Genomic DNA, 16,232 nt, shown 5'->3' on the forward strand with positions numbered 1-16,232 from the left:
TGGGAGTTCTCGCTCATATCGTGACTAGCGTCATCGTTGATCAGCGAAAGTATGTTTGATTTGTAGATCGTCAGATAGCGCGCATCTCCTGAGGATTGCAAATTAATTGTGTTGAACTTGAAATTTATCATGAGCTGATTATTACAAGCAACAAACATCTGGGAAATATTTTGTTTTGTTCTATCTCAGCTGTTATTTTTACCCCACAATGAAACATTTTTGCATCGATAAGAACATAAATTCAAAACAAACAAAATCACGAAAGTTAGAACACACGATAAATGCAAACTTGTTACTGACTTTGTTTACACCGCACCAAAATGAAACGAATATAATCTCCCTCAGGGCATCCATATACTAATACACAGCATTTGACAGCGTCAAACATGTCCGGGTCCTGAATACAACAGATGACCACCACAGTTCACTCACCTTTCCCAATGGATCTTCACCTTAGCGATTTGTTCTTAGCGCATTCGTGCCGGAACAAAACACGGGGGGAAATCCGATTTCGCTCAGATTTTCGTCCTGCACGAACTTGTCGATCATATAGGGCCTGATTCTCGAATACACTTCACGGTGGAAACGACATAAACGGCACGCCATTGAACTACGTTTTACGAGTTAGTGAAGTGTCGAAGATAATGATGAGTTTTCAGGGAGAATGAGCACTTTTCAAATAAAAAATAATTAATGAAAATTAACCTCTTCGTATCAAACTGGTATTCAATGTGAGTGGAAAACTTTGTTTTCTTCGTGTGATATAATAATCTCATACAAAAATTTAATCTGAAGATAATTTGATTTTATAATGATAAATATAGTGGGAAACTAATCTCGCATCCAGATGTCGACACCGTACTGTTGTCATCGCGAATGCGTTTCATACCGTTTCCACCGTGAAGTGTATTCGTAGTGTATTCGAGAATCAGGCCCATAGTGTATCGCAATACGAACATCTTCCTCGATGTTCGCATTTATGTAGGGTTTTGCTCGGCTAGCCATGTTGAAGTTGGTGTGATAGGATTTCAAGTGTTACCCCGTACAGAAGAAACAAGGGAAAACGATCAATTTCACTACTAAATCGTTGGGGCTTATAATCGTTTTAACCCATTACTGCCCAGGTGTACAAGAACTTGATCCAAATGGCATGAAACTTTCTAGCCCATCTAGGTTTGTCCCGAAACGGAGGGGGGTGGGGGAAAACGCAGTATTTTGTATTTTTTTTTGGAGTTCTTTGAAAGTTGAGATATCTGACGTATGAAATTTCATACGCTGAGCCGATACAGTATCAAAAGTGGAAATCGTTTGAATATCGAACAAAACGGTTTTATTTCATAAAATTCAACTTCAACAACCATTTTCATGGTTTATTAGCACTTTCGTGTACTGCCGTTCTACGCATAATTGTCACACGGTTCATAGGGATTGCATAGAACATAGTACAGTTATGCGTAGAACGGCAGTGTATCGAATTTAGTATCAATGAGTATGGTACCGGAAAAAGCACTTCGAAGGATGCAAACCCACATCACACTTCAAGCAAATATACGTCGTACATCGGTTGCAATACGCACACCTTCGTTGGGTACCAGTTGGATTCATATTAAAGAAATGATTTATTCCGTCTAACCTAACTTCCGATGACTTCGAGTGTTTAGGCTTGATCTGCATGAACTCGATCCTTGTTGGATTTATGCCACTCATCCGAATTTAAGGTCATTTTTTCCCAGTGTCTGGCTCTCCGTTTCTTGCTGCTGCCCGAGGAGCATTCTTGTGATTGGCCTCGTTCAATGTTGCTCTCGACATTCACTTGTTTGCCAAAACCGGAAGGACCGTCGTCCGAGTCACTATTTCCAGCATCCACATCGCTGTCTCCACCGCTTGGGGACACGATGACAAATTCAATATCATTTGTTGACACTAGATTTTCGAAAGCGTCTTCGTCCAAATCAGTCATATAATTGTACAGCTCCTCCGGATTATCGGGAAGCTGATATATCCTAATGAGAAAAAAATATACCGTAGTTGCACAGCGTATGAATTTTCATACGCTCAAAGGTAAACATAGATTTTTTGCGGTTTCAAAATTTTCTTCGGATGTTTTGCTAGATATCATTTTTTACACTCGTCTAGTAGTGTTGTGTCACAGATTTGAGCAATTTAGAATTCTTTAAGAGGTAAAACTTTGATACATTTATGTTTACTTTGGCGACTCCATTAAACTCGAACTTTGCAAGCTTCAATACACAACAAAACAACAAAAATGACAGATAAAATGACACTGACACAAAAAAAAAACACTCATAAATTGTCATGTGGTATCATTCAAAATGCGCTTAACACTTTAGTTTCATCAAAAACAGTTTTCAAGCGGGCATTTTTGCGTATTAAATTTTATACCCTGGGCACTACCCTCGGCTGCCAGTGTAATGGTTTCAGCAGATGGTGAAATAAATCCCTTTTCCAGGGCAGTAATTTCTGAGAAAGCTAACAATCGAGAACGCAGAGCTTTCTTTGATTTTCACGTTTTTTCGAGGACATTTTTCGAAAATACTAATAAATTTCGTTCAAAACAATGCCACGCTTTAACATTGACAGATAATATTATGAGTCCGAGATTATCATGCAACCCAAAATATTACCACTTGTAGTTCCTAGACTTGTAACTTGTAACTAATATTATTATTGCAACAGGGCCCAGCTCATTTTGGGAAATGGCGTTAACCCTTTCATGAACAACGTCGACCCCACACTCGTGGTGTATCGATGTGAAATGGATACTTAGTTTCAGGCGTACGATGTTCGTGGGATTAATGTGCACCCGTGGCCGAGTGGTTAGCGTCATAACTAACATGCCGGGTGTTCGGGTTCGATTCCCGTTCTGGTCGGGGAAATTTTTCGTCAAAGAAATTTCCTCCGACTTGCACTGTGATCACGCGTATTCTAGAGCTTGCCACTCAGAATGCATTCAAGGCGTGTTATTTGGCATAGAAATCTTAACTAAGTACTAATAAAAATGACGCAAGTAATACTACGTTGAGACGGCGAAGTTCCTCTAGGAACGTTAGTGCCATTGAAGAAGAAGAAGAAGAATATTCGTGGGATTACTTCGAACGATACCATGTGAGATGTGAGACACACACGCTCAGCAGACTCGATGTGCTCGTGTTTGGGCCGTGCTATTCGGATGACCCTAATGTCCTCAAAAAGTTCAATTTTTGGGGAAATAGATAAGTCTCAGGCTGCTAAATCATGTGAATACATATGCGATTATGCAACTTGTGACTTGACGCATTTAAGTGTAGGAGAGTCCATCTTTCTGAATTGAACTATTCGGTTCGAATGTACAACTTCTAAACAACTTCTTCTTATTAATATATTCTCAAACTGTTTTGGGCAATAGACCCCTTTTTCCAGAATGAAGTGATACTATAGACCGCTATAGCCGAATTTCTTTAAAAATCTCTAGTTTTTTTTCTTACACATGCATAATACTTACCAATTTAAAAACTGAGCTGATGATGAAATGAGAAAACTTGACATTATTTTCATATTGAAATTCAACAAAATAAATATATACATGAACTTCAGTAACTATCAATGTCCTGGAAAAAAGGTAATGAAGATGATCGTGTTTCGAGCGACATAGCATGCTCTGCCATAACTATTTCGCAAATAGTGACGTCAGTCGTTTTGTTTATCTTTGATTGCCCACCGCATCCATGTAAAAATGCTATTTTCAGGAAATAATTTATCAATTAAAAACGTACATTTTTGTAGGGCTTCCGCTGAATATGAGGCTAATGTGATAGCGTGGAGTGAATATTTGTGAAATCAAAAAAAGATGGATAAAAGTGATATTTCCATGTTCCTTTTTTTACTCCGCCACGTTCATGGATACGAACGAAGTTTCATTATTTTTCCGTTATGAAGTTGATGTTTCGAAGCTCTCAGTGTTGATGTGTATGTTGTGAGATAATAATCGCCAATTAATCAAAATTTCACCGAAAATGTTACTGCTTTCGAGAACTGAGCATACGACTGCTCTCTGGTCCTTTTACCATATGAATAATCCAAAAAAGCCACGATATAATTGGCATCTGTTAAAAAACAACCAGTTGAATGATTTTATGAGAATTTTGGCTCAAATTATCATGCAACCGCCAGTACTTTCTAATTTGTTTCGTTTCTTCCATATACATTCCATATTGAATGCAAATAATTACGACACGATATTTTACTTACCAATACAGATACACTTCGCCTACTGCTCCACCTTTATATGTACCTCATTGAGTAACTACCAAGTGTAATTAATAATTTTTAATACAAATTACTTACAAATACTAAAGTAGGTAATTAATTTTTAAAACTAACATCAGAATCATAAAGTAGAGATAGAAATATGGTCTCGAAAGACGTAATCATTCGTCAAAAACTATGGGTGGGATATCTAAAATACAATCGCAAGGTTGACGTAGGACTACCGTTGGCTTAGTAGTCATAAATTATTGATTAAACCAATTTCCGAATTCAAATGCGAACAAATCCCAATTTAGGTCAATTCATGCATAGATTACTTCCTCCGATGCAAGTCGTATGACATGATGCCATGTTCATTTCATTCATTTCTCCGTGGACTTCTAAAATATGTGAACGCCAGAACATTTCCCCCTGAATTTATTGCATCTCCCAAATGTTCGTACTTCTCGAACCGCAAACCTGCTTGATTTATTGAGCTTCTGGCAGGCTCAGTTTTAATTTTGACATGTAAGTTGAACGCATATTGTTCAATCGACGTTATCGACGTTATCGCAGCAAATTGTTATCAACATTTTGCCAAACGGTATACGTAGAAGTTCAGTAAGCTGAAGTCATCAAGGGATATTTTCGAATAACCGAGCAACAGCATTGAATTCATACCGCTTTTGAAGTCTGCACATATTCCCGAGTGTAAAGATGCATGCGATTAAAAAAGTATCCGCATCTTGCATCTATTTCGCAATGCCGATTTCCCCAGGCTCATTGGTTTTGAAATCTGTGTTGGGGAGACTCATTTCGACCTGCAGAAATGTATGCGAGTACAAAGGAACCCGCATTTTGCATCAAATTAATGTGTTAAATGAACCTGGTGACTTTCTACCAATCTTTCTTTGTTCATCTTGAATATATCGAACATACCCTAACAACAGAGCTCCATTGTCAGGAAATGCAGACTCGCTCAACTGGAGAGGGGACCTGCCGGTCTCTAATAACACCTCGTCATTTCGTCTATAAACGATGTCATTGCTCAAAGTCGTTTTGAGTAGAAAGTACGTACCAATGATTTTGTAGCTTATTTTTCTACGCATTTTTGTGATATGTGATATGTGATATGATACGTTTTTGGTATGCTCACGAGTCTACTCATTGATAAACTTGGATATAGTCACAATTGTATAGGAAATTTGCATTAGGCACCAATCAGCGTAAAAAACGAAAACAAAGAGAACGATTCATAATTTTCGGTGACAAGTGGTGGGTATTAAGTCAGAGTGGGCCAAGTTGCAAAATTAAAAATTTCGAGCTCTTGATTGTATCAGATTTGAAAATTCAAGCGTACAGCAGAAATAACGGATCGAAATTATTTTGAATGATCAATGAAAATCCCTTACATCACTGAACTTCAAGCTCGTTTTTCTCGAAATCATGAAAATGTCACATGGACTAGTCTGACTTAACACCGACCAAGTATCCTGAAGTAATAAAAAAACACTACGCGCGTAGGTAACTAAACATCTCTTAAATTATGTTTCAATCACTTCATTTTAGTTCACATTATTCAGCTGTGTAATCGAGTTGTAATCTCTTGAATTAAATTAGTCGATGAGTGTATTATCATTCAAGCTCCAACGAATTTCAGAACACAAATAAACTTGTAACCTAAATGCAAGCTTGTTATGTTTGTTTGGACTTGAATTTGATGATGACTTCATTCGTTCTACTAAAATCTTAGTCATTATTAGAACAAGTTGCCTCACGTAATACAACTTATACAGTATTTTGAAAGTTTCAAATAAGAACTTGTGTTAAATAATCAATTCTCAATTCAATTCAAAATCAATTTTCGTTTGTGTCGACCCCTTGGAAATCGAAATCGACCCTAAGGGGTCGATATCGACCACTTTGAGAAACACTGCTCTAAATCGTTATCTTTTAATCTTTTCGTTACAGCTTACTCAACATGCAGGCGATTGGTCGCAACAAAGCTTCCGTGACGCAGGATTTTCATAATGCGGGAGGCGGAAACCATCAACTTGTAAGCAACAGCAGCAGTAGCAGTAATGGCACCATCAATGGTATCTCAACCACCAACAAGCTATCACTGCTGGTGGCAGCAACAACGTCAGCATCGTGCTCACCCTTGCCATCATCGCCGTCGCGCTCACCATCATGTTCACCGACGGCGTCACCGGCTGCTGATTGCCCAACAAATCAAACCGAAAAGCAAGTGAGAAGCCCCACTAATAGCAGCAACGTCGGCAGTCAAAGTGCATCACCGGCGGCACAATCGGCCAGCCTGACTGAGGAGCATCTTTCGTTGCTCCAATTGTTGGCCACTGCCGCCGTTGCCCAGCAGCAGCAGCATCTGCAGCAACAGAAGGCGACGTCGACAACGACGACGACGACGAGCATCACTTCGCCTCCCGCGAACCATCCACAGCAACTAAACCACGCCCACCAACACCACCAGAATAGTACAAATAACGGTCACGGTTCGATCGGTGATGGTCCTCACTATCCGAACTCGGCCATCAACGGATCGAAACGACGTCGCAAAAGTAATTCCCGGAATGACAAAGAGAACCAGATCCACCACCGCCCGGCACCGCTGGCCACCGTCGGCAAAGCCATCGATCTGAGCACAACCGGTGGCGGGGGCGGCGGAGGCGGTCCGGGTGAAAATGGAATTGAACGGAACAGCAACAGTAGCAGCAACAATAACAATAGTAGCGTTAACAATAAGAATACAAACGAAACTATTTTTGATAGAGTGTACAAGAAACCCTACAATATGTTTTTACCGAGTGCGTTCTGCAAAACAGTCATCGAAGAGGAACGAACGGAAGGGAAGGAGAACTTCTCGCTAGCCGAATTTCTTCGGAATCACCAAGAAGTATCGATCAGTACGTTGGCCAACAACAACAATAACAACAACAGCCACCAGGTCCACGCCACGAAGACTACCACAGCCAATGGCATCGAAGAGGACGTAGTCTTCGTGAAAGAAGAAAAACGGCTGGGTCGAAAACAGAACCAACCACGCAAGCTGGATTCGGAGCAGCCGGATTCATCGCCCAGAAAACGACCCGACGCGTCCGAAATCGCTGACATCCGGGACAAGCACATGATTCGCCTGGTGACCCGCCGGATGAGCTGCCGGATATGTCAGCACCAGCAGCGACTCGAAAATCTGGACAACTGCCACTACCACAGCAAAACTTCGTTGATACTGCACAACCTCTGGCGCCACCGGGCCGCGACGGCCAACCGATGTAAGTCTTGCGGCGAACAGTTTCCCCACAGATACAAACTGATCCTGCACCAGAAAACGAAGCACCGTTCGCAGAAAGTTAAACTGTCACCCAAGAAGAACCAATCGGGTGCCAAGAAAAACTCCAAAGGGTCGTCCTCGGTGAATGGCATTGAGAAGAAAAAACAGCAACGAAAGCAGAGGAAACGCAAACCCCGAAGTCGCTGCTTCACCAAGAGACGGAAGTAAGCGAATGCGCAACTGTAAAATAATAATTTAAAAAAACTCGATCATTTTTATCGTTTACACGACAAACGGTAGCTATTTGTATAATATAACCACGAGGTTCTAACGATAAGTCACTAAAATAGGAACGTTTAGTACTGCAGAGAGAACAAAAAAAAAGAACGTCGATGTTTGTGTGTGAAATTTCGCACAAATCCATTTACTGAGTCTCTAACCTTGAGGAGAAGAGACGCAACTTTTCCCGCTGGAAGCTCAAATCAAGCGAACGAACAAAACAAAAATTTAAACAACATTGACTCGGCTAAGCCAAGCGTGCAATCTCTGGTCCACGAATAATTTTCCGAGCAGACAAATACTTACGTACCAACGTACCAAAATTATTATGCTTATTTTTTTTTTTTGGTCTTAGTTCACTCACTCATCCGCCCCTCGAGAAGGGATAGTCGAGAACGATGGAAGTTATTTTGTTGAAAATGAATGAAAAAAGTCAAAATTGCAGCGAAAGGAACTGAAAAAAAACAATCAATCATTTTCATCGGTTTTTGCCCTCCCAAGATGTAAATGATAAGTGGATGAGAAGAGGGAAAAGGAATTAATGTGTCATAAAATGAGAATTCGAGAAAAATACAAGAAAAAAGCGATTATTATATATTATTGTAACTGTATTGATCAATGTGAATTCTTAATAAAAGTAAAAACGGGAACTGAAAACATGTTTTCGTTTTGACTGAAATGTACTCAGCGTTTTTTTCCAATTGATTTTACTTGAACACATAGAAAAAAGTCCTCAGTTGCCTAACGGCAACAGTTTCTGCGGAACAGTGATTCTTCTAACGACCTTTTTTATAGGTAAGACTAGCTGACCCGACAAACTTAGTCCCGCTCAAAATTTGTTTTTGTTATCAATACCTTCAAACATTCACGTTTTCTTACTAAGCGCAAGTTCATGAGTCCAATCGCAGAACTGTTCATTGATTGGTCTTCTAATCGACCCCGTTAAATTTACCTTTTACTATAAAATTCCTAGTACTTCTACCAAAACTCATCATTATAATATCAGATTATTTTCAGACACAATTCTCGTTCAAGATTTTCCAACATCTTGCAAATAACATGTTTCTCCGTTAGAATAGAATAAATAGAAATAAAATAAAGACAGACCTCTCCCCTCTTCTCCCCTTAGAGAGGGGAGAGGAGTGTCTATTCACCACAGAAACGTTTCGTGTTCCCTAAAACATTCGCATGCCAAATTTGGCATTTTCTTGATATAGTTTTCGAGTTATGCAGAAATTTGTCTTTCATTTGTATGGCAGCTCCCCCTTAGAGAGAAGGGTGGAGTGTGTAACCACAATAGAAGGAAGAAAGGTCTTGTATTATAGAGACTTTAAACTTTTGCAGTTCATTCGTCTCTAGCCTTGAAAAAGGGCCTTTGAAAACTCTACTCTACTCTACTCTACTCCAGCGCTACCACCTCCACCCTCACCCTCTTGCCTTGAGAAAGGCACTCGATCCCTCGCCGTCCAGCTCGTCCAGCAACGATGTTGTCCAGTCGGTGTCCACACAAAGAATGGACAATAGAAGGAAGGAAGGTATTGTATTATAGAGACTTTAAACATTTGCAGTTCATTCGTCTCTAGCCTTGAGAAAGGCCCTTTGAAAACTCTACTCTACTCTACTTCAGCGCTACCACCTCCGCCCTCTTGCCCTGAGAAAGGCACTCGATCCCTCGCCGTCCAGCTCGTCCAGCTCGTCCAGCAACGATGTTGTCCAGTCGGTGTCCACACAAAGAATGTGACGCGAGACAATAGAAACATTTATTGCACCCTAAAACCTCTTCATGCCAAATATGGTTCAGTTTGCTTGATTAATTCTCGAGTAATGCAGAAATTTGTGTTTCTTTCGTACGGCAGACTCAAATATTGCAAATGATGCAGCAGCAGCACCGAGAGATGATGACCCAGCTGATTCAACAGCAGCAGCAAAGTGATGAGAAGCATGAACGCTTCCTCCGTACGATCGCATCGTCAATCATCGTGCAGGTACCACCGAATCCGGAACAGATCCTTGACTCTTTGGCCGGCAACATCAAGGAATTCCGGTTCGAGGCCGACTCCAACGTGCCGTTTGCGGCTTGGTACTCGAGATATGACGATGTCTTCGAGAAGGATGCTGCTAGATTGGACGGTGAAGCAAAAGTTCGTCTTTTTTTTTGCGAAAGCTGGGTGCATCGGAGCACGAACGGTATGTGAGTTACATTCTGCCTAAACTCCCGAAAAATTTTAGCTTCCTGGAAACAGTGGCCAAGCTCAAGAGCCTGTTCGGAGCTAAATAATTCAGTCTGTACTAATAGAAGACGGTGTTGAAATAAATAAAATTAAAAAAAATAAAATAAAGAATCGGTGATCAGCCGTCGCTTCCGATGCCTGCAGATAGCGAAAAATCCTGCAGAGGACCATGTGGCATTCGCTTGCCGCGTAAACAAGGCCTGCGTGGAGTTTGAGCTGGGTAAGCTCTCGGAGGAGCAATTCAAGTTCTTGGGCTACGTGTGTGGTTTAAAATCGGAGAACGACGTCGAGATTCGCACCCGCCTCCTCACGAAAATAGAAGAGAGAAATGACGTGACGTTGGAGCAGCTTTCGGAGGAGTGCCAGCGGCTGTACAACCTGAAGCATGACAGCGCCATGATCGAATCTCCGTCCACGTACGACCAAGTACAAGCGATACGAAAATTTGGTGGGAAGCGGTACGAAAAGCGTGACCGTGAGTCACTGAAGCAGCAACGACGCAGATATGTCTCCGTGAGCTTTTCCGGAACAAAACAGGAAGTGGGTTATATATATGGTATAACCGCAAGGGTGACGTAGGACTACCGTTGATTCAGAGATCATTTGTTTGAAGTTGAATCTAAATCCATCCTGAATGAATGAATAAATAAATATTTGGGTGACTTCAAAAACGAGAGCGTTACGTTGGAGGCTCAAGGTTTTATGCATCCAATATTGGATACAAAAAACCTTGTTCTGAAGAATAATCTTCAGAAGCTTTCCTGCTAACTGCACTTGATTGACAAATCACAAAACCAAATGTATGTGGTCGCAGTATTATATGGATAGAAAACACTAAAATAAACCCGCTTGAATGTAATTTTCAATTCCAAGGGGAACTGGCAGATTATTTTTCAGCAACGATCATTTCCTCGATGTCTTCCCGAGGAACCGTATTTCGATGCTGATACTCTCTTGGTCACCTTCTCTTCTCCTTTTGATCGATCGGCTCTTCTGGGCTCTCTCACAGTCAAAACAAACTAAATGCATTTCAGGTCAGGTCAGGCCAGGTAATGAATCCCTCGATCCCTCGCCGTTCAGCTCGTTCAGTAATGTTGTCGATGTCCTCAGGCGTCGTGCACAAATTACGTAACGCTAAAAATCCGGATTTTGAACCCCCCCTCCCCCTTACGTAACGCAATTTACTATCTCTAATAAACAGAAAGTAACGCACCATCTACCCCCTCCCCTTATCGCGTTACGTAATTTGTGCACGACGCCTCACGAAAAATTAATGGGTTTCACCACCAGAATATAATTTAAGTATGCTTTTCGTGCGTGATTGAATCGAGAGAAGGTGTGGTTTACGATGGCAATTTGGATGGCAAACTAGAGGAGAATGAACTCTCTGAGTATGAAAATTTCTGCGACTGAGCAATAATCGATTGAAAATTATATAATTTTCGCGATACGAAACATTTTCCGTTGCGCGCGCATACAATATTGGATACGAAAATATTCACTGATGGGAAAGAATAATCTTCAGAAGCTTTCCAGCTAATTACACTTAATTAAAAAGTTACGAAATCAAATGTATTTGGTCGCTGTGTTATATGGTTAGAAAACATTGAAATAAACTCTTTCGCATGAATGTATTTTTCAATTCCCAGGGAACTGGCAGATTGTTTTTCAGCAACGATTAGATCTTCCCGGAATTTTCTCGATGCTGTATGGCATCCAAACGAAAATTCTCGTTTCAGTTTGGCCTGCAAAAAACTTTTCTGAACTCTAATCCATCAAATTTGGAGCCCTGAAAAGGGCCGTTGATTATATGCTAAGCTAATATAGCACGCTTTCCTCGGATACGATGGGCCAGCTGGATGTCCTTGGGCATGATGTGACGCGTTTTGCATGGATAGCACACAAATTGGTATCTTCGAATAAGCCTCCTGCAGCGTCATAACCGCGGAACTTTGAAAGCGCAAGTCGGTTTTGAAGTCCTGAGCAATTCCACGAACCAAATGCTGCAAAGGTAGCTTGCGGATCAGCAATTCGGTCGACTACTGATAGCGACGAATTTCACGCAAAGTTACCGGTCGATAGCGATGTGGCTTCTTCACCTATCCTGCTGCTGGTGCGCTTATCCGAGCTGCTTTCGTGTGCTTTACCACCGAAAGACTAACGAGCTCGAGTCCTCACGGTGCGAGAGTAGAGTAAGAAATGAACGAAAGCAAAGGAAGTGTCATTTTATAAACCATAAAAGTATAGAATCTAAACCCCAGGAGCATTTAGCGAAAATCGTGGTTTCGATAAAAATTCGATACCGATAGGTGCCATGGATATGGATTTCATAATGAAGAATATGAAATACATGACACGATGTAGTGAATATATCCGAAGAAATCACTTTGGTGAAACTGCATTATAAAATTATTTGTGTACGAATGCCGCAATCGATAGTCGACTCTAATTTGCGCTGGGTAATTTCCTCGGAGGACTCGATTCCTCCTTTGAGCATTAATAATCTCTTTCTGGAATTCCTAAAGATTCATTGCACCACTGATAAATTGCCGAAAGACGTGGTCTTTGATCGCACTTGATTGAAAACATCCAAAACGAAATGTATTTGGTCGCAGCATTATATGAGTAGAAAGCAAATAATCGCTCGAAATGACTTGATTTTTGCGATGTGAAACATTTTCCGTTTTTCATGTTATGCATCCAATATTGGATACGAAAATTTTCCACTGATGGGGAAAAAAAATTTCAGAAGCTTTCCTGTTAATTGCGATTGATTGAAAAATCACAAAACCAAATGTATGTATTTGGTTGCAGTGTTATATGGATAGAAAACATTAAAATAAACTCTTTCGCATGAATGTATTTTTCAATTCCCAGGGGAACTGGCAGATTATTTTTCAGCAACGATGATAGCAATGAGAATTCCGCGCGTGTATGTGTGTGTGTGGCGGCTGCTCCGATGTTTCAAGCGGAACCGTGGCATCACTCTCCTCCTGATGAATTCCCTTCTGGCCTTAGGTGCACAAACAGGCTCTTGGTGACACCGTTCATCAGCGCTTTCATGATAAACGAAATTAGCTTCACAACAACAGCGACAACATGCTCCAATCGCTGTTCAATCGTAACTGAGTGGATTTACGAGCGGCGCTCGCTTATATACCGATTGGTGATTTCAATAGGCTGTTTTGAGAGCAATTTTAAGACTATTGAAACAAGTTTTTGGATAAAAAAGTAACAAGTATATGACGCGTAGACATTTTATCTTTCGAATGAAGTGTTTATCATACCATTTCGTTCAGTTGTTTAAGTTGTTAGTTCGCCTGCAACTCGACACCGCCTCAGACATCACCGTCATTAGCAGGGAGATTTGGCGGAGCATTGGCAGTCCTGCGTTATCGTTCGCAACGGTGAAGGCGGAGACGGCATCTGGCAGCATACTATCGCTCGATGGGGAATTCGAGTGCGACGTCACCATCGGAAGCAGTACACGACGTGAGCTCATCCTTGTCACCGAGAAGCAGCTGCAGTTACTCGAATCCGATTTGGTCGACAGTTTCAACCTTTGGGCCGTCCCTATGGACACCTTCTGCTGCCACGTGTCTGGAACGCCAGTGTCGACAGGTGCACTCAAGTCGTCTTTTCCAGAGGTCTTCAGCGAGAAGCTCGGCTTGTGCACCAAAACTAAAGTGAAGTTGGAGTTGAAAGAAAGCGTTCGACCCGTATTCTGTCCCAAGCGTCCGGTAGCTTACGCTATGTACGATACCGTTGATCGCGAGCTCGACCGGTTAGAGAAAATGAACATCATCACTCCGGTGGATTAGTCGGAGTGGGCCGCTCCGATCGTCGTAGTCCGCAAGTCCAATGGCTCTATCAGGATTTGCGGAGACTACTCAACGGGTCTGAATGCAGCTCTCCAACCACAGAAGTATCCACTTCCACTTCCGGATGACATCTTCGCCAAGCTGGGTAAGTGTAAGATCTTCAGTCAGATAGGTTTGTCCGACGCCTTCTTACAGGTGGAAGTTGACGAGCAGTACCGTAGTTTGCTGACGATCAATACGCATCGTGGTCTCTACCTCTACAACCGCCTGCCGCCGGTTTTGAAAATCGCGCCTGGCGCTTTTCAGCAGCGCATCGACACAATGTTAACCGGACTGAAGGGCACTACCTCGACGACATCATCGTCGGCGGAGAAACTGAAGAGGATCACGGCCGCTATCTACGGGGTGCCCTGAAGCGAATCCAAGATTTCGGATTCACGATTCGTGTTGACAAGTGTTCGTTTCGCAAGCAGCAAATCTGATACTTGGGGCACATCGTCGACAGTCGCGGGTTGCGGCCAGATCCGGCAAAAATCGAGGCGATCACCAAGCTGCCGCCTCCAGCCGATGTATCCGGTGTGCGATCGTTTTTGGGGGCCATCAACTAGTTCGGCAAGTTCGTCCCCAACATGCGCATGCTACGCTACCTGCTCGACAATCTCCTCAAGGTGGAGACGAAGTTCAGCTAGAGTCCGAAGTGCCAGAAAGCGTTCGACTGGTTCAAGCAGATTCTCTCGTCGGATCTTCTCCTCACGCACTACGTCACAAAGCGGGAATCATCGTTTCTGCTGACGCTTCATCTGTTGGACTTGGGGCTACCATCAGCCATAGGTTCCCCGATGGAACCATCAAGGTGGTCCAACACGCATCCAGGGCGCTCACGAAGGCAGAACAGGGCTAAAGTCAGTCCGATCGCGAAGGTCTAGCCATCATCTTCGCCGTCACGAAGTTCCACAAAATGCTCTTCGGGCGGCACTTCCGTTTGCAAACCGATCATCGCCCGCTGCTTCGTATCTTCGGTTCCAAGAAAGGAATTCCAGTGTACACTGCGAATCGCCTGCAACGCTTCGCCCTCAACTTGCTCTACGACTTTGAGATCGAGTACGTGTCCACTGAGAAGTTCGGCAGTGCAGACCTGCTCTCCCGGTTGATCGACCAGCACATCAAGCCTGAAGAGGACTACGTCATCGCGAGTCTCAATCTTGCAGAGGATATTAGGTCAGTAGTATCTAATACGGTTAAAGTGTTGTCTCTCAATTTCAGAGTCGTCGCGCAAAGCACCCAAGCAGATCCGCTGCTCCGTCAAGTCCACCGCTACGTTCAGAACGGCTGGCCCCAGTCAACACTCGATGGGTCAGAACTTCGCCGGTTCCAATCAAGGCAGGAATCGCTCTCTGTGGTGGATGGGTGTATTTTGTTTGCCGAACGACTCGTCATCCCGTCGCTGCATCGGAAACGGTGCCTCGAACGGCTGCACCGTGGCCATCCGGGCATGCAGCGAATGAAAGCCATCGCTAGGAGCTACGTGTACTGGCCTACGTTGGATGCCGATATAGTCAGCTTTGTCAAGGCTTGCCAGCAGTGTGCGTGTGTAGCTCGATCACCTCCTCGCTCTCCACCGGTGCCGTGGCCCAAATCGACCGCTCCGTGACAACGAGTCCACGTCGACTTCGCCGGTCCAATCCTGCTACTCCTATTACCTGCTCGCTATCGATTCGTTCTCTAAGTGGCCCGAGATCATCCGAACGACCCGCATCACCTCTGCTGCGACCATCAGCATCATGCGTGGGTTGTTCGCACGGCTGGGTATGCCCGTAACATTGGTCAGTGACAACGGTACCCAGTTTACCAGCGCCGAATTCGCCGATTTCTGCGCTTCCAACGGCATCGAGCACCTCACGACAGCACCGTTTCATCCACAATCGAATGGCCAGGCGGAACGATTCGTGGATACCTTCAACCGGGCTGTCAGGAAAATCCGAGAGGGGAGAGGATACATTGAAGAAGCCCTGGATATGCTCTGCCGGATCAGAAGTCGCCATCTGAGATCATGTTTGGTCGCAAAATCCGAACGGGTCTCGAGCATCTGCGTCCACCACCGGTACGTGTCCCAGTGCCAACCGACGATGACCGTAAGCACCCAAGAACCTTCAAAAGAAACGAGGCCGTGTACGCCAAACTACATGGCCGAAACGGTTGGAAGTGGGCTCCTGGTGTCGTCGTTAAGAAGATAGGTGACGTTATGTACAACGTGTACGCCGAATGCTACGCTCGCATGTTAACCAGCTTCGAAGTCGCCTTGCTGCTGGCTTTACACCGAAGCAACCCGCTGAGCATGCCAGCTCGAACCAGCATTCGCTGCCG

General features: G+C 43.2%; 1 protein-coding gene across 6 annotated transcripts in view; it reads left to right on the top strand.

The window, feature by feature from the left end:
- LOC129766985 (protein charlatan) overlaps nucleotides 1-8,499 on the top strand; it is a 127,770-nt gene extending 119,271 nt beyond the window's left edge. For all 6 annotated transcript variants that reach the window (XM_055767583.1, XM_055767581.1, XM_055767585.1 and 3 more), the window contains one exon: nucleotides 6,217-8,499. In XM_055767583.1, the coding sequence (XP_055623558.1) occupies nucleotides 6,217-7,765 (1,549 nt within the window). In that variant the 3' untranslated portion in view covers nucleotides 7,766-8,499. The remainder of the gene's footprint in view (nucleotides 1-6,216) is intronic.
- The last annotated feature ends 7,733 nt before the right edge of the window (nucleotides 8,500-16,232 follow it).

Source organism: Toxorhynchites rutilus, chromosome 2, assembly GCF_029784135.1.
Source record: "Toxorhynchites rutilus septentrionalis strain SRP chromosome 2, ASM2978413v1, whole genome shotgun sequence".
Lineage (NCBI taxonomy): Eukaryota > Metazoa > Arthropoda > Insecta > Diptera > Culicidae > Toxorhynchites > Toxorhynchites rutilus.